At 39.0% G+C, this 27,959-nt stretch overlaps 1 protein-coding gene across 4 annotated transcripts in view; it reads right to left on the minus strand.

Moving 5' to 3' along the window:
- Positions 1-27,959, minus strand: part of MCTP1 (multiple C2 and transmembrane domain containing 1) — a 533,762-nt gene that overhangs the window by 11,929 nt on the left and 493,874 nt on the right. For all 4 annotated transcript variants that reach the window (XM_065875060.1, XM_065875059.1, XM_065875058.1 and 1 more), the window contains 2 exons: positions 4,871-4,980; positions 820-929 (listed from right to left, as the gene is read on the minus strand). In XM_065875060.1, the coding sequence (XP_065731132.1) occupies positions 820-929; positions 4,871-4,980 (220 nt within the window). The remainder of the gene's footprint in view (positions 1-819; positions 930-4,870; positions 4,981-27,959) is intronic.

Here is a 27,959-nt window from a genome sequence, read left to right on the forward strand (position 1 = left end):
TACCCAGTCTTGTTTATATATATATACATATATATATATATATATATATATATATAATGATATATATATCATTAATGTAGTTTTATATGTTAGTTGATCTTGGAGACTGAAAATTAAGTTTTCCAAACAAAGAATTGTGTCAGATAAGAGAAAGAAAAAAAAAACCCAAAAAAACCCCAAACTACGAAGAATGCTGAAAGTACCACCTAAGTACAGTCTAGGTACATAGGAACTGTTAGCATGAAGCATAATTGCATTAGAAATTAGGACCCCCAAATATCACCTTTAAAGTGGGTTTTTACAGAAGCATTCTTGTTTAGTACACATGAAGCAGGGTTTTTTGTTCCCAGGCAGCCTGCCAATGCCAAGGACCCTTTCCTGCCTCCTTAAAGGTGACCTCTTAAACAGGCAGCCATACATAGTACCATGTTTACGGACATTTCCGTAAGATAAAGTACACAGCACAAAGGCATATTGTCCTAAACGCACCATATGGATCAAAATGCCTCTGTTTATGTATAAATGGTGGAGATATCAGAGTGATATCTAGACAAAGCTACACTTTGATATATGGAGAATCTGCACAACTCCATGTTTACAGTATGATGGAGCCTATGGTGCCAGATAAGAAGAATGCATTTGCAGATAGACCTAAATCTTTACACTCTTGTGATTTTTAACTGACCTGCCTCTTTTCATCATGGAGTAGCTTCGTGACCATAAATATAGGGAACTACTGACAGTGTAACTCATCCCTTAAAAAGAGTTTGTTCTTAGCAGCTGTGACAGTTAAAAAAAAAAAAAAAAGGCTTTACTTACCCCAGACAAGGACAATGTATCTCAGCGGAATGAAGTACAGGATGACTGTGAACGCACAGAGGGCTACAATGGCCAGCCAGCTTAAGAATGGGATGGTCCAGTTGAAAGTACTGAATGAGAAATTAATACATTAGCAATCTGAGCACTTCCTACTTTTTTCAAACAAAGATGAAAATAAATGTGATTCTGATTCAAAATCTGGACTAAGGATCTAGTAAAAACTGTATTTCTCACTGGAATAGATTCCAATCGTAATAGGCTATCAGAAGATACAGGTTAGTCATAATCTGCTCAACTTCATGAACACAGGGCCCAGGTAAAGGGTGTTGACACCAACCTCTCCAGATTGTCCCAAGTGACTTAAGGGTCTAAGGTCATCACACTACTTGGGTGACTCCCCGTGGTTTAAAAATCTTTTTCCACTTCTAAAACTAGTACTGAATCTTGTTTTCTCCAAATTTTCATAGAGGAGAATACCCCTGGGCCTACCATTCTTTCTTCTATGAACTCTCACACAGGATTAACCACATTGGAAATAAAATGTTGCCAACGATTGTCCATAGATCTAAATCTTACACGGTTGTGTAAATCTTCAGAACTTTAGAAATCCTTAGAGGAATACTCACTTCCCACTTCAGTTATGTTTCAAATGGAATTAGAAGTCAGGAAGAGGGAATTTTGTAAAAATTCACCTGCCATCATAGCCCTCTTCCCAAAAATACATAATTAAGAAATAAAGTCAACATTACCTACTATTCTCCCTACCTTGTTGATAGCAAAGGAGAACATGGCACATGATAGATTTGTTGGGAAGACCAAAAAGGGAGTATAAGCTGGAAAAGGGTGGGTTATAACAGGGCCTGGCTGATGGCTCTGCAGTGTTTCCACACTGCTGGTGACTAATAATGTAGAGGGTCAGGGAAGGAAGCAAGACGGAGTACTGACAATGATATAACATCAGAACAAAGAACAAAAATGGGATCAATGAACAGAAGGACAGGAAGTTACAAAAGAGACAGTACTAAGATGGGAAGGACTTTAATGAGACAGAAAGATCAAGACAGAAGGCAAATGGAACGTGGAAAGACTGGGATATTTTTAGGCTTTTTGTGTAGAACATCTATTGTGAGTCTGGTAGTTTCTAAGAGAGAGTGACAAAATTATAAAGTAAACAGAACCATTCCACGGAGGCTTCGAGGTTGGGTATATAATCATATCTCCATTTATAGGCATACCATTGCCTTGAAGTTCAGCCTCCAAAGAGGAACTAACACATCTTGCTGAGTGACTCTTTAGCATAATTTAATGAAAAAAACAAAGAAGGTAGCAAATCTGTGTTCAAAGCCTAGATTCTGCTATGTGACTTTAGGTGGTAAACCTCTCTAAGCGTCAACCTTCCCGGTTATAAAATGGGGACAGCTTTTATTGTATCCAGGAAGACTGGTAGTGATGGCAACATGTTTATGTGAATCAAGATGAAGTTATTAGAGCCATTCAACTCTAGGAGTCTATAAAGTATGGCATTTCTTCTTACCAAGCAGTGAGAAGGGCCCCAAGACACTTCAAGAAAATATGAAATTGTACATGATATGGATAAATGTCAGTGTTTTTTATTTCTTCTAATTTCCCAGTAATGGATGCTATGCTCACTTGGGCTGGGTTTTTCCAGGGAAGTTTTTGATCCAATAAAGGATGTTTCTCAAGAGATTTTCTCATGTACTGCCCTTCAGCCTAACACTTAAGAGTTATTCCTTAGCTTTGTGGCATATGGCTTGCTTTTTGTCTTTCTCTAGGTCAAATTCCTAAAAATGTTTTTCTTCTAGTAAGAAAGCCAAAGTTGGATCAATCTGGTTGTCTTGTTTTTAGTAACTCTTGGGGTCTGGCTTTGCTGTCGTGTTTTTTTTATCTCCTGTGGCCAGAGTGAGTCCTATAACTGTCACCAGGCAAAGAATCATGCCTTCCCTCCTTCACTGACACCTGTAGTTCCCTTGCTTCTGCCCGCTTGTGGAGAGAACAGAAGGCTGAGGGTCTGTTTGCTCTCCTGTGGCTCAGCTCCGAGCCATCTATCACACCACTCCATGTGTGAGGGCACTGGCTCTTCACGCAGAAAACCCTCCCTCTGGGCACCCTCACTGAAGAACACCCTGTGTTCTTACTCCTCTTGGAAGGAAAAATGGCAAGGAATACCAGTGTAGCTTTTTTCCCAGGGGGAAAAAAGACTGCCCTTTTCTTTTTCCACAGTGCATTGTGGAATCTATATCTAGAATATGATCTTAAGAGATGCAATTCAAGAAAGTTCTGGAATGATTTAGTAACAAGATGCGGTAATTATGGAGGCTTTCATTTTGTACTTAAAGATTGCTTCTGTATCTGCTTTCTGGATAGATCCATTTTATCCCGCGTGACCCCAGGGGAGCTTCTCTCTTACAGTATTTGAAAGATTACTGTGCCGAAAAGATAGCTCCTACAAGACTCACTAGATCCTATGCGGTGTTCCTGTACCTCAGCCTATACCTGCACCTCTGTCTATACCTTGGAAAGTTCACAAAATCCAGTTGTCCCCAAGGCTGGTCCACAGCCAGGATCTGGTCATTTCCTTCAACTGGCCATGGTCTTTTCCAGCCAAGCACCTGTCTGAGTCTCCTAACACCCAGAGTTACAAAGAAGCCTCTCCCCTTCAGGCATTCACAATCCTGACCTTAGAGTTGACCCAGGGTCTTCTGATATAAATGAGATGGTTTCTGTCAGGTGATCAATACGCAGTGTACCTCAGAGAAAGGACAATACTCAATAGGGAAATGCCCCATTTAGGACTTCACACTCTGCTTCTGCAGATAGGTTGTGGAGAACAAGGAAACATGCTTAGAGATGTAAATAACATGGAGAAGAAGAAAAGAGAAAAGATGTGGAAATCAGTCTTTAGAAGTCTGATACTGAATTGCTTAGAGGCACATTTGGGAGTGAGAGGGAGGCTGTTCTGTCTAATATGATACGAGAAAGTGGAAACTCAGCACCTATGCATATGTGGAAATGTGTTAAACAAAAAATTATACAAAATAAAATGCATTATGCCTTGAAACATGAAAGGCACCAGATGAATGACTCACACCTTTAGTTTAAATAATTTACTCCTTTCAATTTCTATGTATGCCCAAGGATCCAAATCTGCAGAACACTTTTGGTTATGAATAATAAACAATGAATAGATATATAAAACTAGGAAAATGTAGGCTTATCCAGATATACAGCACCCCTTCTTGAATAGATCATTTAGAAATCATTATGTAGGCCAATTTTCACATAGTTTAGTCGGTACGGGGCCTTAGTATATTTTTTACTAATAACTAATTATAAATCCACCTTACCATTTTTATAATTAAACAGTTGGTTTAAAAAATATATTAATAAATAAAACTATTTGAAGTAAAATGCAAGTAATATGTTTCTTAATTTTACATCAGCTCTCAATGAAGCTCTATTTCCTTGTTTAGAAAATTGTTTTTTAAATTATAAAAATTATGTAGATTTTCTAAATGACAAAGCATTAGTTTATTTCATCTATAATTATGATCTCAGCTATTTAAATATACAAAACTGAAAGCATATTTTTGCAGGGTGCTATATATAGTATGATTTTTTTTAATTTAACTTTATTGATGAAATTATAACTCGACAAATAATAAACTGCAGGTGTGTCTTAATTACCTGAAATCCTCATTTAACTTGGTTTATTTTTTTTCTATCACAATTTCATATTCTGTGTAAGAACAAAGTCTCACTGTGAAAATGTGCTAAAATTTAGGACGGTGTTATTTCTTCAAAGCTACAAGTATGACTTCTTTCCAACCAATATGTTCTAAATTTCAAGGAGGAAATTGACAGAACTTTCATAAAACCAAAGAGAGGCAGAAACAAAGTAAATAATGATAAAACTGAGCAATAGATCACCCAGGAGTGTCCCCTGCCAGAAAGAATGTGGCAGTTCACCCTCTGAGAAACAAATGGACACTGTCTCACAGAACACCAGGGCTCACATGTCAGCATCACTCACTTCTTTATCCTTTCACCAAAGGAAGCAACTTCATCTAGGATGTTCTGGACACTGATACATACTTCCTGGATGGCATAGATTTTATTTATAAATCCCTTTTTTTCGCTGTCCTAAAACACAATAAAAAAGAGAGAGATTCTATATGAGTAAAGGTATCCTTGAGGGCTTGAATTCTTTTAATTGTCCCACTCTTACATTTTTAAACTTAAATGAACTTCATTTTTGCATATATATAAACGGATATGTGAAGCCCATGAAGTGTTTAGGATATGAAAGGAGGTAGAGGAGGAAGCGTACTCAGCATTATGGAGCTGTGCTAGTATAAAGGTGGCTGCAAAGCACAAGACTCAGATTCTGTTGCTCTTGCCCTGGCGAACAGAAACATTTCAGCCAGGGGGAGGGAAGGTATAAAGAGATCAGGTCTCAGAATGACCAAATGTGGAATCTGTGCTGACCCTGGACCTACCATGACGCAATACTTAGCAAACCCAGTTTCTTGGCCCCAGCACCCGTACACCTAAGTTTGGTCTTGGCTCCAGATATTTTAATAGAAGGGATTGCTGGGTGCAAATGAGAAGACCTGTGAGCAATGAAAACTGCAAAAAAAATTTTAAATAAAAAAATAACAAGGTCAACTGAAATCCAGTAAGTGGCCACCTCTAAACAGCACCTTAGGTAGATCAGATACACAGTTAGCCTGGCCCCGCCTCTTATGAATAATAGTCACATACTTCATGCTCTGTTAGTCAGGGTTCTAACTAAACATCCCCCCCACACACACTTTGTACTTAATTCTTCATTTTAAAACTTGTGCTAGATTTAAGCAAAGCCGGTGTGTGCTCCAGGGAATGGATGGGTGAGGACTGAGCATAAAGCGCCCGGAGAGTGGTGTGAGCCTGGGAGAAATGGGCACATTTTGTAATTTTAGAGCCAGAGGAAGAAACAGTGGTGCCCTTTCACGATAGAAAATTCTGCTTAGTAGCCTGGCATCACAGGCACTTGCCTAGGCTGTTTGGTGGAGACCATCCAACCCATGACTCCATTCCTCCATGCCAGCTTGAATCTCTATGGAAATGTAGATCCAATTTCATTACTTTAACTTCTTTTGAACACTTGCACACTGTGCCAGAACACTTGAGACCTCATGTGGCAGTCAGTGCTTGCTGAAAGCAGCCAGGAAGCTAGAATAATAATGTCGTCATGTTGCACATTTACATACTGACTTTCATTTTAGAAGAGTCTAAAGCACTTTGCACTGTGAACACTTGGCTGGGGCTGGCATCCTGCCACCTTAGAAACTGAGGGCAAGCGAATGACAGGTGTGTGGGCAGCCTCCAGGGACAACAGGGTACAGTGGGACTGAGGACACGGATGCCAGTTTTATAACATGATCTTTAGATACCAGTTACTTAGAGCCCTCATTTTAAATTTAATTCCCATGGGAGATATTGTCTACATTATTCATCTCACTTATACCAAAACGGACTGTAAGGCAATGAGGTAGATGAAATGCATAAGGCTCAGAGTACAGAGAACAATCACACACTCTCGGAGTCCCCACTGTCTTCAAAAGTTGCCCTTCACATGTCATTACAGACGTGGGTGCATCAATTTCTTGTCTTTTTTCCCTCCCCAGTAATAAAATGCACTCATTTCACCTATGTAATTGTACATTTTACAATAAAATGGATAACCAGTAGCTCCTTCTAGCTCCTTTCATAATTACAAAATTGGTCTGCTCTAATAATCTCCATAGCCTTCAATGTTCTCTCTCAAGCACCGGCTAAGTTCATCTTGTCTATGAAGGAAAGTGCTCTTAGAAAATATTTTTCTACATGCAGAATAAATCAAGTTGGAGACAAAGCATGCAGATTATACAATGAAAGTTCACTGAGAATAATATCATACCAGTTTGAAATTATGAGGTGAAAAATATTTGTTTCACAATAGCAATAAAATATATAAAACACTTAGCCATACCTTAACAAGAAATGTACAGAATCTATACTAAGAAATTAGAGATACTATGTTTCTGCATTGGAACACTGAATATTAAAAGAATGTATTCTTTTTTTTTTTTTCAGTTGAACACAAAGGTTTAATGCAATGTCAAGCAACTCCTAATGTGTTTGGAGTGGAGTGAAATGGGGAGAACTTGATCAAGTGTTTTTAAAATTTATTTGGAAGAATAAATGAATACCTATAGCCAAGTAATGTTTGCAAAAGAGAAATAATGAGAAAACATTTATTGTACCAGATATTTAAGTAATTAAAATATGAAAGATGAGCATTGAAAGAGAGATCATTGTATGATAAAGCACCATCATAAATCTATCATAAAGAAGGAAGTATTATGTTACTGGGTAATTGTTTTAACTATTTGGGGAAAATTATATTAAATTCTGCCTTAATAAATTCTCAAACTTATTTGTGACAGCTCAAATCTACCCCAGCATCTACCTCAAACTGAGGTATCCCAAATATATACTATATTAATTTAAAAGCAAAAAGCTAAAAATGAATTATAAAAACAGAAAAAGATAGGTAATTTATTTACTGACCTTGGAATAGGAAAGAACTTTCTGAACATACAAGCAGTAGAGAAAATCACAAAGAAAAATAACTGGTAGTAAAAGTTAAATAACATTAAAAACTTATATCAAAAGTTATCATAAATTTAAAAGGCTAAGTGGGAAAAAAACTGCAACAAATATGACAAATGAAGGGATGGGATTACCAATATAGTCAATGAACATCTGAAACAATTTTCATTGCAGTTTTGTTTATAATAACAAAAAGAAAAATCACTAACATGTTGGGCAGAATTAATTATGTTACATACAAATGATAGACTATTAGGAAATCACAAAATATTGCTTAAAGACAGTGAAAATACTTATGATCTAATAGAAACTGAAAAGAATGGGAAGTAAATGTGATATGGAGTATAATTCTTATTTTTGAAATGAGTAGGATGGAAATAGAGGAAGGGAATGCGTCAAAATCTTAAAGATAATGGATGTTTACCTTCCTCATACCTTCCTGTAATATTCAAATTCTTTGCAATTAATATATTTTACTCTTATAATCAGGATAATCCCCTGATTTTCTCCAATATCATTGTTAAAGTAACATGGATAGAAGACATAAATGAATCAGTATTCATTGTTAAAGTAACATGGATAGAAGACATAAATGAATCAGTATTCACTGGGCATGATTTTACACGGTTTATCTATTTCTTCTTAATGTATTTTTTTGTATTCTAAATTATCTTTAGAAAGAAGTAGAATGTAAATAGATACTCATTAAGCACCATAAAGTGCTTTTCACACAGCTCATTCAACACAGATATTTTTCTCCACTTTACAGGAGAGAAAACTGAGGCTCACGGAAAAGTGACACAGCTTGGATTAGGATTACAACCAGCCAACTCGAGTCTGTTCTCTGCACAATATACTATGTGACCTTCCCACTCTACCCAGGAAGATTTCAGTTCCTACCCAGGATCCCTGTGAGATAAACAAGAAGAAAAGACTTGCGAACATTTAGAAATTTATTATCGTAAACACCATGATCAGCAAGAAAATGAAATCCAGAAAGTTGATTCAAAAATGGGAAGTGGAAGATGTGTTAGAAACCACAAGATTTAATGTTAATAATGTCATGTGCATATATTAAATATGGGACCTTCATTAGTAACATGTCATTTCAGGTATCTACAAAGACTATTTTTAGTAGATTCTTTAAATCCGAGTACTGATGTTGATTATTGGCTCAAGAGTTTTTAAAAATCTGCTCACTTTTAATTTTCATTCTTTCTTCTGCGCTCCCACCCTGCGCCCACTCCCCTCACCCCTGGCCACCACAGTCCAAAATAAAACAGTCTGGAGTGTTGGCAAAGTTTTCAAGTGCTTTGGGATAAAATTGTTATCTTAACATCTCTTTCAGCAAATTCTATATTCCTCCACTGTGGTCTCCAACCAATGAGGTAATTACCGTTTATATACAGTATATGACCCAAAACTGCAATGGGTAGTGGAATTGCTCTGTGTTGCATTCCAATATTTCACACTTTTTTCACTAATGTTCAATACTTTATTAGTAGAGAATAAATTGGTACATTTCTTTTATTGTCGTTTTCGCTTTCCTTTATAAACCAGCTTGGATGAAGGAAATATCATAGGGTAGTTAATCATACAAAGGCTTGGTAGTGACAGTGTTTTTTTTAATGCATTATGAAGGTTTCTTTTGAAGATGTAAAAAGAAAATTACCCATAAAAAAGAACTCGAACTATAAATCTGAAAATGTGAGATTTATATTGTACAAGTTTTTCTAATAATTCCATATAATTTCTTAACATCTTGTTATTTTAAATAGTCCACAAAATATCAATAACTGCACACTTGAAATACAGTGATTCTTTCATATCACCTATTATACTATCCTGTATCTCAACAGAACGTTAACTAGATTTTTCCAAAGAAATATCTACTTCCTAGCTGTGAGATATTTAGGGAACTCTTAAAGACGTGAAGGATCAATATACACTCCTTACATATTTGAGGAATCCTGTTCATTGACTTTCAAACCAAAATGACAAGTGCTCCCATTCACTGATTCGGTTCCAAATGGGAACGAGAAGCCAATGTGATAGGTGTCAGGGTATGTGTACTGTGGGGTTGGGGTCTTCGTGCATCCAGCTGCATCCTGCCACAGTCACTGATGCCAAAGAGGTCACTGTCAGCCCTGTTGACATCATAGAAAATGAATCTCTTGGACACCTGTGCTGTATCGATCGCAGCAGGTATACAGAACGTTTGCTCAAAATATTGATGTTACAAAATTAACGTTATTTCACTTTCTTTCTAGGTTGAGAGTGTCTTAAGAGTGTTAAGGGAGAGAGCTATTAAGTCTTACATCAGGATGAGCATAAAACGGAACCGTCCCAGGAAACCAGAGCATATGTTCACCTTACTGAGGATTTCACAGAAGAGGCATGCAAATTTGCACCCCAAAGAGCTAATCTGGATCATAACTCTGCTTTTCCTTTAAAGTCTTGCTGTGTAACCTCTGGCAAAGGGGAACAGTCAGACTGATACCTGCTATGAGACATAACTGTTCTAGTTTACTGTTGACTACAGCTCTTCTGTGAGCAAACTGAACCTCACAGAGCACAAAGTGTACATTGTGTTTGGAATATGTTTAGGGTTCACGTGATTTATCTTTTATGCTAAAGATGGTTTTTGTGCACTGCTTTCTTACTTCACTCAGTAAAATGCCCTGCAATACAGGCTTCCTCTCAGATCTATGCTTCTAACCTATGGAAATAGTAGACATGAGGTATAGATTGAATAAAGGTATACAAAGTAGTGAAATGTTTTCTCTGTGCCAATATTCCTTCTTTTTCAGATATAGAAAACTACCCTTCAGCCTGAAATCTAGAGCACTGAAATTCTCCTAGAGAGCAACTTAACAGCTCACAGAGACTCTTGACTACTGAATCTTATCTCAGTGTCTTACACAGTTTTTATGATATCAAATCTTACCCAGGTTACTGGGTGCCTTGGCTTTTCCTGATATTAACCTTGAAAATAGGAACCCTCCATTGAAACATTAAAGGATTCTGAGATATGGTTAAGGTTAAGAAGACAGATGGAGACCATTTAAAGACAGTATATTTTCTCTTAAAAAATAAAACAGTTCTCAAAAACATTTACATTTCAGGGTTATAAGGAGGACTAAGTTAAATAAGATAAGCCATGTAGAGCTCTTAGTACAATGCCTGGTACAAATAACTATTATTATTAGTAGTAGTAGCAGTAATAAAACTATGTATACAATTCCTTATTAAGAGAATTCAAATTAGTTTTATCTATTTTTGCTCATATTAAAAACAAAGTTTTGAAATATTAGAGAGAATTCCTAAATATATGAAACATTTTAGGCATGTTTAGTTTTGCCCCAGATGACTTAGTGTTAACTTGTCAGTTTCCATTTTAGAAAATGGTATTAGATTCTTTATAATGTTACATTGAGAAGACTTTTTTTCCCCTTCTCCTGACTCTACACATTTTTTTATCCAGAATGAGTATTTACCTCATCTTAATTTTTTGCTTCCTCTGTTCAAGGTACTAAGCTTTTCAGTACTCATTTTCTACAGTACAATTTTCATCACATTTAGTTGTGCCTTGCCCTATTAATTTAATGTTATGCTTTTTGCATGTAACTTTAAAGGTGATTGTAAAATAACAAAAATTTGGAAAGAGGTATCCCCTGGGCTAGGCAATGTAAACAACAGGCATTTAAAAATGGCAGCTGGCACTCTTAAGGTTATGATGAAAGCCAGGAAAGAAAGAATGGATGGAAAGGAAGGGAAAAGAAAGGGAGGAAAGAAGGAAGGAAGGAAGGAAGGAAGGAAGAGAGAGAAAGAAAGAAAAAAAGAAAGAAAGGGAAAGGAAGAGGAAGGGAGCGAGGAAGGGGAAGGAAAAGAAGAAAGAAGGGAAGGATGGGAAGGGAGGAAGGAAGGAAGGAGATAAAAGGAAGAAAGAGCAAAAAGGGAGAGGAGGAAACTGAGGGAAAGAGAAAGTGGAAGGGGGAGAGGAAAACCTGAAGAGGAGACACCCCATGGGATGGAAGGAGGAGGGAGAGGAGATGGAGAGAGTCCGGGAGGTGAATATGAGGAAGGGAAGGAACATATCTTCTATCAGAAACGAAAATGACTTGAAGCCAAGGCAAAAATAAAACTTGCTGACTACTCATGTTAATTTCTAATTAAGCAAAAATAATTATTTGTAAAAGGCTATACATAGGGCTTCCCTGGTGGCGCAGTGGTTGAGGGTCCGCCTGCCAATGCAGGGGACACGGGTTCGTGCCCTGGTCCAGGCAGATCCCACATGCCGCGAAGCGGCTGGGCCCGTGAGCCATGGCCGCTGAGCCTGCGCGTCCGGAGCCTGTGCTCCACAACGGGAGAGGCCACAGCAGTGAGAGGCCCGCGCACTGCAAAAAAAAAAAAAAAAAAAGGCTACACATAAAATGTTAAATTTCCATTAAATATAAATGTATATAAACCTTACAGAAAGCACCCAGGGGATGCAGATGTACCTGTTGTCAGGGGGGAGAGAGGTCCCTGGAGCTAAATTTCTTGCTTGACAAAGCCCTCATCATGTAGACTCTAAGGGACTTGCCTATCTCCCTCTTCCTAATGATTTAAGAAAACTCGTTATAACTGCCCTGATAGTTCTTGAAAGTTCTTGCAAGATTAGGACTATATATCAGTATCAAAACCTTTGACTTAATCTCCCTGCCAGCAGGCAGGAAATAGACTTTCCAGAGAGCCGTTCTCCAGATGATCCCCTCTCAAGGCTTTCTGTCCCAGGAGAAACTCTGCTTTCAGATGGACTCTCAAGTGCAAGGGCCGGAAGGCCTGGCTCCGGGCTAACCTTGATCGAAGCCACACCAGAAGCTGTGAGGCTGCTGTTCCCAAGTAACCAGAAAGGAAAATAAGTGACAAAGCATACTTTCACCCAGGACAGTACAATATAAGTGTTGAGATACAAATTCTGTAAAGTCAAAATGAACACATTGTGGAAAGGGTTAGAAAATGTGAAAGCACACTCGGGATTATGGTGGCCTATGACAAGTTACTGCTTGTCCTTAGACCCCATTTGAAAAAAAAAAAGGTTAAACAAGGTATGTCCTAAACTCCCTTCTGGTGACAAATTAGCAGGTTTACAGAGAAGATAACAAGGGTGTGGAATAGCCTCTGCCGCTGGTAGCCATTTGAAAGCTTATTTGAGGACATTGCTGGTGGATGGAATTTCTCCTGCCCTTTCTATGGGGTCAGTACTGTAAGCCTGAGTGACAGTAGGGAACAGAAGCCCTGGCTTGTTTCTGAATCCAAACAGAAAGCCAGGAGAGTTCTTCTTTATCCCAATTTCTAATGAAAAAGTTGGGTGTACGTGTGTGTGTTTTTATTTTTATTTATTTTTTTGCGGCACGTGGGCCTTTCACTGTTGTGGCCTCTCCCGTGGCAGAGCGCAGGCTCAGCGGCCATGGCTCACAGGCGCAGCCGCTCCGCAGCATGTGGGATCTTCCTGGACCGGGGCACAAACCCATGTCCCCTGCATTGGCAGGCGGACTCTCAACCACTGCGCCACCAGGGAAGCCCTGTGCGTGTGCTTTTAAAACCCTCTTTTGAAATCATTTGTTTCGTTTCCAAATGTGTTTTTAAATCTGATTCGAGTTCAAATGCACAGCTGAGAAGGCAACTGAGTTTAGAGAAGGCTGTGAGCCTTCTGGACGACCACAGTCTTAGAGGATGACTAGATTTCTGACTAACTGGCTCTGTGGCTAAGCCTGGTTCAGATCCCACCTCCATTATTGCCTTAACTGTGTGGTTTTGAGCAATTTACTTATCTTCATCTGTAAAATGGGGGTAATAATGGAACCTACCTCAGTGATGGTTATAAAGTTAAATGAGCTTAATCCATTTAAAGCATTTACCTCAAATGTCTAGAACACAGGAAGTGCTCAGTACATATTAGGCATTAACGTTATCAACAATTTGAAGAGACTGAAAAGGAAGTACAAAAAACTTTTAAATGCTAAATTTATTAAATCTCTATAAAGATGACAGAGTTTTCTCCCTTATTATTTATGATATATCTAAGGAATAGTGTGTTTATATAATTCCTTAGAATTATACATCTAATACAATCAGATTATCTCACACGTATCATTTTACATGATCCTTGCAATGGTCACACAAGGGTAAATGGATTATTCTCATTCCCTAATTAGCAAACCAAAGACCAGATGCCTCTCATCCCAACTCAAACTTCTACCCCAATCTATGCTCACTCTCCTTTGGTGCCTCCAGCCATATCTGTTGTCATCTGAGATATGGGATTTGAAAAATGAGGAGTAAGTTCACCTGTTTACAGTATGCCCTGCGTCCTAAAAGTTGCACACTCTCTAAGGCCAAAGCTAGTCATACTCATGCAAAGCGCACCCCTTTTTCTCCCGTGATTTTTCTGTCACTGCTTATGCAGGTAACACTTCCCGTTAGAATCAGTGACTTGTTCTTCAACAAGGCTCATGGCTGAATCAAGGCCAGAATTTATTATTTTATCTTAAACAGCACGAGCTTTGTTGCTAATCTACTTACTAAAGTAGTTTAAAAAAAAATTCCTTTTACTCCATATACAAAAAAAGCATGTACACGAAGGTGTGGAACCTTCGAGGATGTTTTCTTCAATAGATTTGTTATGAAAATCATTCACCTTGTAGAGGACTTTATAAAGCATTTTTTTTTTTTTTTTTTTTTTTTCAATACGCGGGCCTCTCACTGCTGTGGCCTCTCCCGTTGCGGAGCACAGGCTCCGGACGCGCAGGCCCAGCAGCCATGGCTCACTGGCCCAGCCGCTGTGCGGCATGTGGGATCCTCCCGGACCGGGGCACGAACCCGTGTCCCCCGCATCGGCAGGCGGACTCTCAACCACTGTGCCACCAGGGAAGCCCTTATAAAGCATTTTTAACTTATCTTCCCACTTGGATGGCAGGGTCAGGTGGTTTCGCCATTTTATGGATAAGGAAAGTGAGGTTTGGAGAAGTTAGGATCTCATTACTCTAGTTAGAAAGAGTTCCTGGGCTTTAACCCAGGTCTCATAACTGAAACTGGGCTCCTTTCAGGTCACTGTCAAAAAGCCATCAAGTCACATATGGTATTTCTTCACTACATTGTTTTAGATATTTAAACTTGGCTCTTCCCAAAAACTCATCTTGAGTTTAATCAAATTGTCTGAGCACAGAATCGTATTAGTATTATAAAAGCAATGCTCTTTGTGACATCTCCACGACCGAGTAAGGATTGCTTTGTGAAATCCGGACGCTATTTTTCTTTACAAATATTTTACAAGACGAACTTGTACCTTTCTGAAAAACCACATCTGTTGTAAATTACTCCCTTACAGAAAGAGAGAGAATCACCATCCTTTCTTCCCATCTGAGCTTAAAAGAGATTTGTTGACATATTCTAAGGCCGGCATAGACAAAACAGCACAGGAGAGAGGAGGCCGTCAGCAGGACCAGGACTTGGCTTTGCTTAAACTAATTCCACATGCCCTGTGAACCATTAGCTGTTTTTTATTTCCTGCTCTAAAGATCAGTAGTGAAAATAATCTGGGGTAGGGAAAAGCTGCACTTATTATTTTCTTTTCCCCCAACAAGATGCTGTGTTAGCAAATAGAACATACGAGCCACCTTCAGCAGACCAAGGTCTTTAATAATCCATTTTTCAAACACTGCTGGTATTTCCTTTCCAAACAGAGATGGACTGTGAGTGGAATCAATTTCATCATTTGTATGGTTACAATTGCCAAGTTTCTGGAAATAATCGCCATTTAAATATTGGACAATATTTTGTTTTTTTACATGAAGCCAACAACAGTTTTATTGCTATTTAATTTCTGTGATTTGTTTGTTTGCTGTAAGTTTTCAGTGTTCTGAGTGCATGATGTTTGAGAATAGGGAAACGTCTTAAGAACAAATCAGGGAAAAAGCAATGTCAAAGTTGTGTTAATGGGGCTTCCCTGGTGGCACAGGGGTTAAAAATCCGCCTGCCAATGCAGGGGAAATGGGTTCGAGCCCTGGTCCGGGAAGATCCCACAGGCCGTGGAGCAACTAAGCCCATGTGCCACAACTAATGAGCCTGTGCTCTAGAGCCCACGAGCCACAACCACTGAGCCTGTGAGCCACAACTACTGAAGTCCACGGGCCTAGAGGCCACGCTCTGCAACAAGAGAAGCCACCACAATGAGAAGCCCGCGCACCACAACAAAGAGTAGCCCCCGCTCACCGCAACTAGAGAAAGCCAACGCCCAGCAACAAAGACACAACATAGCCAAAAATAAATAAATAAAATAAAATAAAATAAAATAAAATAAAATAAAAAGTTGTGTTAATGGCCTGACTTGAATCCACCAAACAAGGGAGATTAGTGTTAGGAAAAAACAATTTGTTCTACCATTTGGGGCTTTTCTCCCTCAGTTTCCCTATACACTGAATAATCTAATATCATCTACCATTTTCAGACCTGGGCATAACGTAGCAAATCAAGGACAAGATTGAGAACTCAATTGTCCCCTTTAAGAGGATAATTGGTCTCTTCAATGAAATTCAACAAAACAGAGGTGATGTCAGTACAAATAAAGGGCCTGGTGAATTTGGAGGGAACTAGACCATCTTTCTCTATTGATGCTATATGTAGCACATACTTGAAAAACAACTTTGTGCTCTATGGGATGCTGCTGATATATGGGGTGGGCCTATCTCCTAAACCTCTTCCTTAATGCAGACTAAATCACAAAAACAGGTTCATCCTGAAGCCAACCTGGAAGAAAAGAGCAAAGGCCCACTTTACTGCGCTGATGGCAGCATGTTGTTTACTTAGTTGTGTGGATCATGGTCTGTCTTTCAGTTTGTTTGCGGAGGGGGAGAAGGAAGTGGGAAAGGGCAAGAAAAACACGAGAATCAGTTTGCAAAAGTATCTCAAATTCTTACACTAGAGGGGGCCATTTATTTAATAGGATAAAATAAGTCCTCTACAAACGGTAGTTTATGTATCTGTATTCAAATGTTCTGTATTTAAAATAAAAGTAGGATGGACATGGATCCAAGCTATGTTGTACTTATCCTAATCAGGCAGATGGCTGTTATGGGCTTGAATCCTCTTGTGCATTTTACAGCTGTGTGACCTTATATAAGTTATTTAACCTCTCAGGTACTCAGTTTCTCCATCTTACAGATGGAGATAATGTCTACCTGAGTGTTGATATGGGAACAGAAAGAAATCATGTACATAAAGCAACTGGCACATTAGTAGATATTAAATAATGATTAGTTTCCTTCTCCCCACTAATTGTCTTTCTTCCCAAGGGGTAACACTTTCTATTTTTGCCTAGTTTCTCCCTCTCTCTTATTTTCCTTCCTTCCTTCCTCCCTCCCTCCCTCCCTCCTTCTCTCTGTCTCTCTTTCTTTCTTTCTTTTTGAAGTTTGCATTTAGAAGCCTCGCTTCATTCGCATTACCTCCCCATCTGAGCAGTATTGTTTAGCCAAATCTCAGTCCATCTCCTTTATTCAATAAAGACTTACTGAATGGCAGCTACGCATAAGACACTATTCAAAGCTCTGGGCATACAGTGATAAACAAGACAGCACCAAACAAACGTATAAGTAAATGAAGAAGGAAAAGAAAGTGAAAACTGCAGTGAAGAGACTTGAACTGCGTGCATGGGCTGGACAGTGACCCGGAGGTCAGGGAGGGCTGCTCTGAGGACGAACTTCACAGTTGAGACCTGTTTTGGTCAGGAAAATAGAAACTACTTTAGGTATTTCAAACAACCAGAATTTCACACAGAGAAGTGGTTACCCTGCTGATGGAAGAAGTGAGGATAAGAGTGTGATAGACATCGGCAATGCAGGAAGCCTACCCGAGGGAGGGGATGTTACTGGGGCCCAGATGTTAGACCATGTGGACGAAGCATGACAAGAACTGGAGCCATGGCTGGCGCTGCTTGGCAGTACTTGGGACTGTGGAGGAGAGGCTGTCTCTGGAAAATGCCTCCAGAAGTGGTAGGGGAAGAGGAAAGACACACAGAGAGAGAAGGAAATTCTCCTGTTTTTTTCCCTTCTTCCCTCCTTCCAGCATCTCCTATTGGCCAAGTCCCCCAAAAGCTATTGTCAAGGGAGCTGGAAAATGTGGTGTGAGGGAGAAGGGTGGGTGGGGACCAACGTGGAAGGAAGGAGGTAATAACCAGAACAAGGAGGGGACTAGCCAGGAAAAGATCAGGGGAACCAGTATAGGCAATACAAATGCACTAAGGGAGAAACAAACTGAACTTGTCTTAGGAAACAAAGGATGCGCAGACGTGGTAGCCAGGTGAGTGGAATGGGAAGATAGCAGAGAAACAGGCGATGCTACAGAAGGCCTTGTAAACCAAAGTAAGCCGTGGAGATTTTATTCTAGGCGTGATGGGAAGCCATCAGAGTGTTTCAACCAGGGAAATAACATGAGCTAATTTACATTTTTAAAAGACCATTTAGGCATAATGTAGAGGAAAAACAAGATAGGATGTTATAGTTGTGGTCCACAAGGGAATATGCCTACTTGCTCTAAGCCAAGGTAGGCCTATTCAGGATGTTTCAGAAGTAAGGTCGCCGTAGACATGTTACTGGATTGGATCTGCGAGGTGAGAAAAAGAGAAACCAAAGAACTGCCTACATTCTTGGTTGAGGGACTGGGTAAATGAGGCTGGTTTTATTGAGCTAGAGAAGAGGAGAGGAAGAGCATACTTAGGAGAAAAGGAGATGAAAAGCTGCGCTTGGGCCATGAAAAAGCATGCCTGTTGGCTATTCAGGGGGTGATATCAATAGGTGGATGGATATATGAGTCAGGGCCAGAGACACAGATTTGAAAGTCCTTGGCATTTAGAAGGCCCACAGAGTCATGGCAACAGAAGGAGTCACCCAGGGACAGGAACAGGACAGAGCCCCGAGGCAAAACAAAGCTTAGCTGTTGGGCAGATCAGGAGGGGCCAGCAAAGGAGACTGAAAAAGTCTGAAGTAGAAGAAAAATTAGGAAGTCGCATCTCAGAAGTCAAAAGGAAGTGTTTCAAGGAGGGAGGGGTAATGTCTCTGAAACTCCGCTGCAGCAAGGTCAAGAAGTGCCTGCCAACGGATTCGGCAAATGGAGTTTATTGACAAAAGCAATTTTGGTTCAGTGGTGGGGACAGAAGCTTAGGATAGACTGAGCAGCAAATGTGAGTGAAAAGCAGACACACTGTAAACGCCTGTCTCAGAAAGTGGAGAGTATATATGTATGGTGTCAAAGAGGGGATTTTTTTTTTTTGGAAGATGAGAAATGCAGCCTTACTCAAATTCTGATCTGCATTTTAACAATATCCCCGGGTGATTCCTACACACGTTAAAGTTTGAGAAGTGCTCTGCTACTGTGTGTCACCTGCTCTTGGAATGATCTAGTATAGAGGAGAAAGGGATGCTGCAGGAAAGGGGCACTAACTGCAGGGGCGACGCGTGTGGGAAGGGATGGGACAGAGCCCAGTGGAGGGAGAGGCAGGGATACCGCCTCCCCGTGACGGGAGGAAAGGGAAGGTAAGAGTGCGGTGCACGTGAAGTAGGTCTGAGATTTGGCGGAAGAAAGACGTGAACATGCAGGGGGTTCCTAACTGCTTCTGCTTTCTCAGTGACGTGGGCGGCAAAATCATTCGCTGAGAGTGAGCTGGGGCAGCGGCTGGTGGAAGCTGGTGGAGAGGCAGCGGGCATGAAACTGTCTTTTCACTGGTAAATACACTGTCTTTCTCAGGTCTGTTCACAGGCCTTGTCAGGTGATGTATATGAGCTCTGCACTGTCCTCCTTGCTATTGATTTTGCATTTCAGTCTCTTTCACTGCCTTAATAAAATTAAGAACTTTATCAATCTTGCCTAGCCAGTCTTTTTTTAAACCCCCTTTTATGAAGTTTAAAATGATGTCACATACCGTACTGTTAAAATGGCTCAACCCGAACTTTGTTTAATAGCCACGATTTGCTCCTCTAAAGAGAAAAACAGACCCTTCTTTTGCATCAAGACTCCCCAGCAGAACTGGTGATCCAGCCTGCACTTGAGACAAAACCTGGTGCCAAAGAACAAGAAGATATGGCTATGGCTATGGCTCTATGGCTCTATGGCTCTATGGCTCTTTCTTTCTCACCAATTCCTGCTTCTTCCTGGCTCTTTTGATCTCTAAGGGCACTAAAGACAGTTCTTGGCTAAGTAACTGAATAAAGAATCTAGAATTTGGCCAGGTCGCAGGTAGTTTAGGTTTGTTTCATTATGCTGGCACGATGGCAGAAATCAGTCTCTAAGGTATGTCAACAGCCCCATCAGATTTATATTGTCTGTCAGGGAGTTATGTGCTGATCCCAAGAAATAGAAAAGGATCCTTGTTGACCTCCAGGTGCATTTGCATCCACTGGTCACAGTAAAGAAGAAAAACAAAAAGGTTACTACTGTCCCACCACAAGCTGTTCTAGTTTTAGTAAAGTGTGTTATACTCGGTCTGGCTCTTGAAATAAACATCCCTCAAGTCTATATTGTGACTGGACCTTCTACCCCCAGTCCTGTTTGTGCCAGAGATACCAGCATCAAATAAGAACGAGGAATTGTTTTCCATGGAAGCTGAAAGAATTGGTGACAGAGAAGGCCCTGCACACAGGTGGTGACCCAGAGGCAAGTTTCAAAGCCATACCAGGTAGAAGGAGGCTCTCATTGGGCATCTCACAAAGGTCCCCCTACCTGCTGTCTGTAAGTTACATGCCTCTCATCCTGTGAACCCCATTCTTCCCTGCTAAACCCCCTATTCCCATGTGTTTCAGAAGGGAATTCGAAATAGATATTTATTACCATTTGAGACCTCGACAGTAAAATCATAAACACTTTGAGTTCTGAATCACAGTTAATGTTAGCAACTCGAGCCAAACACACACACACACACAAATTGCATGAGAATCTGACCAACATAAAACCAAGTACCTGTTTTGAAAACATATGAAGAAAACCTCCAACAGCAAGGAGCTGGGAATAGTGCTGCCTCAAGAGGATGTGATTTACTTCTAGTACTTTCCTTTGAGTACACTTTCCAGGAGGACAAAGAAAACTATTTTAGGTATACTTCCTCTCAGAGATTAATAAATCACTACATACTTAGAGGGATTTAAGGTCATTTTGAGTCTAATATGGTAAATTAACCCTGAATTTGTAAAGCATTTTGCCTTCTCTCAGTATATATATAGTAAGTTCTCAAAAACGTTACTTATTACCATTTAAATATTATCACTATTATTTTTGTTACTATCATTGAGGGTTGGAAGATAGATTACAATAAATGTCGACTTTCCCTACCCAATTTTTGGTGTTTCTATGATATCAGGTATATGCAAATGTTTAAATGCCTCTGTTTATGAAAGCGCCCTGATTGTAAGCATAAAAGTTACAACAATCTGCTCTTCCTCAAACACCCTGTGCAGAGTTGATAGAAATTATTTTTAACCTTCTGGTTTGTGTGGCTTTTTGGCACATCTACCAGTATTATGAATTAGATATTTTATCTGAGCCAAACTGCTGCTACGCATAAACACAAATAGAATTATCATCCTCCAGGCAGATAGTTAGCTGGGGGAAACAAAGACCACATTATAAATTGACATTTAAAAAAAAAGAATTTTTATTATTCACTTTATTAGTCCAAATGCCAAAGTCTTCCTCCTAATTTCTGCATTCTTGTTTTTCTATTTCTGAGGATCATTTAAATACTTTTCTTTAGGATATGGGCATTTACTTATTTCCTCTAGCTTAGCAGAGATAATGGGCAACATCAACTGAAAATGTAAAACATTGACGCTAGGTATCAACGTAAGGTCATTTTGTGGAAGAGACACCTAGTGGCACACATTCTGTGAGTTTCATCAGTACAGGGGAGAAGTTAGTCCTCAGTGACTGCATTTAAGAAACATGGTTTAAGAAATATTTGTTTTAGTATTGCTGATTGCTATGAATTTTATTTTGGCCAGGATAAAATACTCATCTATCTAAATGGTTTGTATATTTCACCTTAGTACCCTATTAGCTTCATTGAGAAATTAACATTTTAGTCATTTAGTCATATCATTCATATATAAAAAATGTTTTTATATAAGTTAAAGTCTTATACCTTCAAAATTTAAAGCTTAATTTTGCACAATTACTTATAGAGTAATTTTATCTATTCCAAATATGATCATTCTCATCTACTTTATTATTTAAACAAGCTCATTGCGTTTAGAGTGTTAAAAGTTAATTGGAACACACATTAGAAAAGTATTTTGTGAAATTAGTATTTAAAAGAATTTTTTTAACGCAATTGAAGTCAGAGAACAAGGTGGGGCAGATAATTTTTCATTAAAAGTCTTGCTTTATCTTATTTGCAGGAATTATATGAGTGAGGAGAAATTTCTCAGGGCCAGAAGGTGGACATCAAAAGGTTTGTGGCTTTAGGCAAACATCCAAAACCCATACTAATGTAATAAGTTCTGCAGTGTCCTCAGGCACAGCAATACAATCGATAGAGGATTTCCATCTTCTTCCCTTGGAACAAAATTCTAGAGGTCACAGAGAGGGTCTGTGTATACTTTGTATCAGCACGTCGTAGGTGCTAATCATTGTGGTTTTTGGATGGTCACAGCTCCTCAGGCAGCAGTCCCTCCCCATATTAATAAAATGGGATGATCTATATCTTAAGGGATCATTAGTAGGATTAAGTAAAATGTTTGTCTAAAAAATTAGTCCCTTCTCTATTTCTAAACCAACTTTTAGTTCTTCATTCACACCCAGGACACAGTGATGGATGTGGGAGAAGCAGAAGGGGGAGGGAGACATCCTGAGAGCCTTCTATATGCCAGGTCCTGGGCTAAACTCTTCACTTGCATTAGAAATATACTCTACGAACAACCCTGCAAAGATCATACTATTAGCCTCATTTTGCAGATGGAGAAATATAATCTTAGAAAGATCACAGAATATGTAAGTTGCTGCACGGGTACCAGAGCCTAGATCTGTCTGTAGTCAAAAACAAGGAAAAAACAAGAATCAGGTCTAATGTTACAGAAAAGATCTCAATGTAACTATAACTCCATTCAATCAAATAACCCTAATCCTTGTTCTGTGATCCCTCCTAAGTGCAGAGTGGTACTGTAATTAGCATTCAAATTATCCCCTCATGTACCTCCAATACGCACTAAATGTACCAGCTGCCACTTACACACCACCACCATCCTTTCCAGAATTTCTGTAAGCACTGCTGATCAAATGTAAACACTCACTAGTACTCATTAAAATAGCTATTCATTCTTCTATAGATAAGCATGGCATGAAAAACACGAATTTTTTTTAGGATGCAGTCTTACAACACTTAGTGTCCCTCTTTTCAATCACAGAAAGAGTATATGCTTATTGTGTAAAATTTGGAAAATAAAAACAAGCACAGAAGAAAGTAAACACCTATGGTAAACATTAACATTTTAGAAAATATTCTTCCAGTCTATTTTCTGTTTATTAATCTTTCTTGATTATTAATCATGTGTGTATTATGTGTCAGATGCTAAGGATTCAATGAACAAGACAGTCTTGATCCGAATCCCTCATATTTAACATAGAAATTTGTTGCATTTTACAAAGGAGATGTGTAGTGTGCACACTTATGCACATATTTCATGGCTTTAATGGCTAAATGCTGAACATTTCATTGATTTCCCTATTTTATCATTATAAATAATGATACAACGAACATCTTTGGGCATAAATCTTTGGTACCTCTTTTTTTTTTTTTTTCTTTTTTTTGCGGTACACGGGCCTCTCACTGTTGTGGCCTCTCCCGTTGCGGAGCACAGGCTCTGGACGTGCAGGCTCAGCGGCCATGGCTCGTGGGCCCAGCTGCTCTGCCGCATGTGGGATCTTCCCGGACCGGGGCACGAACCCGTGTCCCCTGCATCGGCAGGCGGACTCTCAACCACTGCGCCACCAGGGAAGCCCTGATACGTCTTTTATGATACCCTCAAGCTAAAGTCCTAGAACCTGAAATGCAGGATTGAAGGATGTACATGTATCTATATGTTTTTTAAACTAAAAAATAAGTTTTTTTTAAAAAAATAGATAACATATGTTCAGATGTATGGAAAAGCCTCCCTTTTGCTCCCTGGCTCCCGGCCAAGTTGCTTCCCTTTCTGAAAGGAACTAATGTCATCAATTTCTTACATATTCTCCCAGAGATTATTCTATGCATAGTCAAGCAAATATATGTAGTCATGAGTGTATGTGTGTGTTTGTGTCTATTCTTTCCTTTCTTCTTTTCTTAAGGCACAAATAGTGCCATATTATAAACATTGCCATGCCCTTCTTTCTTACTTAACTATGGATTATACCTCTATCTATCTATATAGATATGATTGTTTCATATCAGTGCTAAAAAACTCCCTCATTCTTACAACTGCATAATAGTCCATTGTACTGACGACTATAATTTTTTAAATCAGCTTTCCCTTAGTGGATATTTAGGTTCTTTACCAACATTTTGCTACTACAAAAAAAGTAGAAGCAAAGAATACCTTGTGTATATGATAATTTCACACATGTGTAAGTACATCTGTAGGATAAACTTCTGGAAGTGGAATTGTTTTGGCCAGAGGATTTGTGTTTTTGTAATGGTGATGCCCACTGCCAAATCGCCTTCCAAAAGAGATTGTACCCTTCCCACTCTCACCGGGAAGACCCGGAGGTGCCTGATTCCTTGCCAGGCTGTATCAGAGACGTGCCTCTTCTCTCCCTTGTGTTTTCAAGAATATTTGGAGACCCAGACTAGTTGCTGTGGCAGCTCCATAGTGTCAGGTTTTACACTTCTAATCAAGTATTTGTCTACATTATGTTTTGTATTAAGTATGAAGTAATACTTAAACTTATGTTTGTATTTGTAGTAAGCAATAATAATTGTGATTTATAGGACTATTGAGTATGTAATATATATTAGACAAGAGGATGGTTTTCCTCTGGCTATAGAAATGGTCAGACTATATTCTTACAATATAGAAGGGTCGTGAATAATTTCCAAACTACTATTAGATTAAGTAGATTTTTTCTTGTTACATGGCAATTTCCTCCAAAATGGCTATTCTGAAAGAGATTTTAATATTCTTTATACATTATATCCAAGGTATCTAACCCCATAAATAAGTTTAGATAAATGTTTCTCTTTTATTGCTTTGGATGGGTTTTTAAGCAGAAAAATTCAACATAGTAGTAGCGATAGGCAGTATAGCATCAGGTGAAGTACCAGGCTATGCACCCAAACAGTCCCAGGTTTGGACCATAGTTTGGTAACTATTTGTCCTTGTGTACCCTAACTTATCCCATCTAGGCTTCAACTTCTTTACCTATACAATATTATTGACAATACTTGATTACTGGAAATATTAAATGGCAAATACTAATTACTCCATAAAATAGCTACCACGACCACTACACTTACAATATTGCTATGGAATCACGGTCCCAAATCCAAATATTCTATCCTATTGTAAGATGTGTTCCCATGTTCATATAGATAAATATAAGCAATATAAATATAGGCTGACCCTGAGAATTTGGCATAACCCAAGTCATAATCTTGCTGAGTTAATCTAGAAAGATTAAAACCAGAGTGCCAGGCCTCTTACACACACACATACACATACACACATATATGTGCATGCAAATATTTTAAATGAAAGATTCCAAGAAACAAAGAATACATGAAAATTTTGCATGAACTTCTTCTGAGTCATTCTCAGAAGGTAAAAATATACTATACAGTTGTACCTGATTTACTGAGATCAGGTGTAAAGGACACTACATTATTTTTTTGACGAGCAGAAAAAGTTCATTAACGCACTGAGGATCTACTCTGTTTGGCACCGTACCAGGCACTGGAGTAGAACGCTAAGCCCAGCAGACACAGGCCTTGACTTCCTGATGCTTACAGTCAGGTAAGACACCATGAGGGCGACAGTGCAAGTAAGATACACTTTCAGTGAGCTTCCTGGTGCTAGCAGAAGCACTGCCAGATAAGAGTATTATCTAACACACTACTGCAAACAGCTAAGTAGAAGAAATAGGTTCTCACCCAGAACAGTCAGTTCCGATATTAGAATGTAGCACGTTCTCCAAATCTCTAAGCACCCGAACAGTTTGATGTCATTTATTACCAGAGATACTTGTCACTACTTGAATACTAAATAAGGAAGTTTCCTGAGTGGGTACTGAATAGCAAAAATTAAAATAAAATAGAGAATCCTATAGGAGTTTTATTCAGATAGCTCTAATTTTGTACATAGGTTCTTATGTGTTTGAAATAACTACCACTGAGTAATATTTCAGTTTCCTATATCTATTAATAACTATTTCCATAAGTTATTAAGTGATATTTCACTAATTGAAAATCTAATGTGATTTAATAAGAACTGGAATTTTCAAAATGAGTTAAATCCCTTTCACCAGAAGAGAAGCAAACGGCTAAAGCCACGAATAATACACGTTCACCACCTAGCGGCACTTTTAGCAAACAGCAGGTACGTTACACTTAAAACAGTATATTCTGCTAATTTAACTCATGGACAACATCAGAAGCTTTATAGATGACTCCTATTTTCCAGATAATTTCTCTTGTTTTAGCCCCTAGCAATTCAGCAGAATCACCTCTCTTTTTGTTCCTCCTCAAGTCCCACTGTGCTGTCTAGACTAAACCACACCTCTCCTAGCACTGGGGTACTAGCCTCCTGACTGGATTGTCCAGTTCCTCTCAAACACTGCCATTTGTATCATTCCTCCACGTAAGAAATACGAAATATTTTTTTTTTGCAACACATAGAGTAGAAGCACCTGGAGCTGTTACAAAGTGCCTGTTTCTGAATTTGCTCAGCAAGCTGAATTCTATAGAAGCGAGAGGTTCAACTGTGATCACTCTGAACATGCATCACGCTGCCTAGACTGTCCCCGTATTGAACTCCCCACCTCCCCTCCACCTGGGGAATTGCTACCCGCTCCTCAAGACTCAGCTCAAAGCCCACTGCCTGCCAGAAGACTTCCTTGACAACTGCAATCCATTCATCTCTCCCAGTGATGAATTTTAAGAATGATGATGGTCTGTAGCCCAAGATTCACCCTGGATTTATTTTTTTCTGCCCTCTCATTAGTGTCCAGTATGTCTGTGGACTAGCAGACCGCTTCCGAGGGAAACACCTTGTAGGCAGCAATTGTTCGCGTGTGTTTGAAAATATTCCCTCTCCACTGGACCCGGTTCAATGAAGAATTGAGGCTCAATAAATACTGGAGGGTTGTGTCCACCCATCCTTAATAGTATTTCATTATTCTGATCTTTGAGCCTGCAGGTGACTCCCAGGTGTGGCTTCTGACCACCCTGTCACCATTCTCTAGTTAAACACATATGATCTTTTCAACAGCAGCGGGAGCTTCATGTCAATACATCTGCATATTCATGTAGGAAGAGAACTGGCATGATGTTTCCTAGTAATTTAGGCCGAGAGAACAGTTCTTCTTGGATTACCTGGGCATTTAAGGTGAAAGTTAGGGTTAATATTGGCAAGGATCTGTCTCATCTATTCATTTCACTTTGTATTTGCAGGTCAGTTGTAAGTGATTTATGAAAACCTTTCAAAGGTCACTATCCATCCTTAAAATACATCAATCTTCAGCAGCAACCTTCCGCTTTGAGGAAAGAAACTTACTGTTTCACAAACATGTTAGACAAGAATGTGGTGGATCACACAGGGCATAGGACTCGTGAAATCAACATTTATTCCCGTGACATCACCTGAGGCAGCCAGCACGCTTCTGGTTCTGATTAAAACTACTGCAACAACACCTGATGGATCTACAGGAACACTTTGTTCTCAAATTAATTTAACTATATCCTGGAATAACAAAAAGTATGGAACTTTGCCACATGTGCCCTCAAGGGCATGGCATTCTAATAGGAAGATGTGTTGGTCTTAAGAAAATGGATAACCCAGGGAGTGCACACCCAGCCCACTCAAACCTCCGTTTTAACCCTGTAGTTATAAGCATACACCAAGACCTTAATGTTTAATTTGGAATAAGGTTTAACACAGTTTTAAATACATTTTTGTAAGGCTCAAATCTCTTCATTACATGGATTGCTACAGCAATTACTTGCCAGACACAATATTTTCTTGAATCATACACATATTGAATATATATGTATATATATACATTACAAAAATAAAATTCATGTTGACTTATCATTCCTAAAATAACTTTCTCTACTCGTATCCATTTATCTCTAGACAAACACTCATTGCAAATACGATTTGCCAAGGATTTGAATTTGTGTATCTACAGCCTGCATATTCTGACAATAAAAAAGTAGAAAAATCGACTTACATGCCTTCAGTTATCTTTCTGAATTTGATTTTTTAGATATAAAT

This window comes from Phocoena phocoena, chromosome 3 (assembly GCF_963924675.1).
Source record: "Phocoena phocoena chromosome 3, mPhoPho1.1, whole genome shotgun sequence".
Lineage (NCBI taxonomy): Eukaryota > Metazoa > Chordata > Mammalia > Artiodactyla > Phocoenidae > Phocoena > Phocoena phocoena.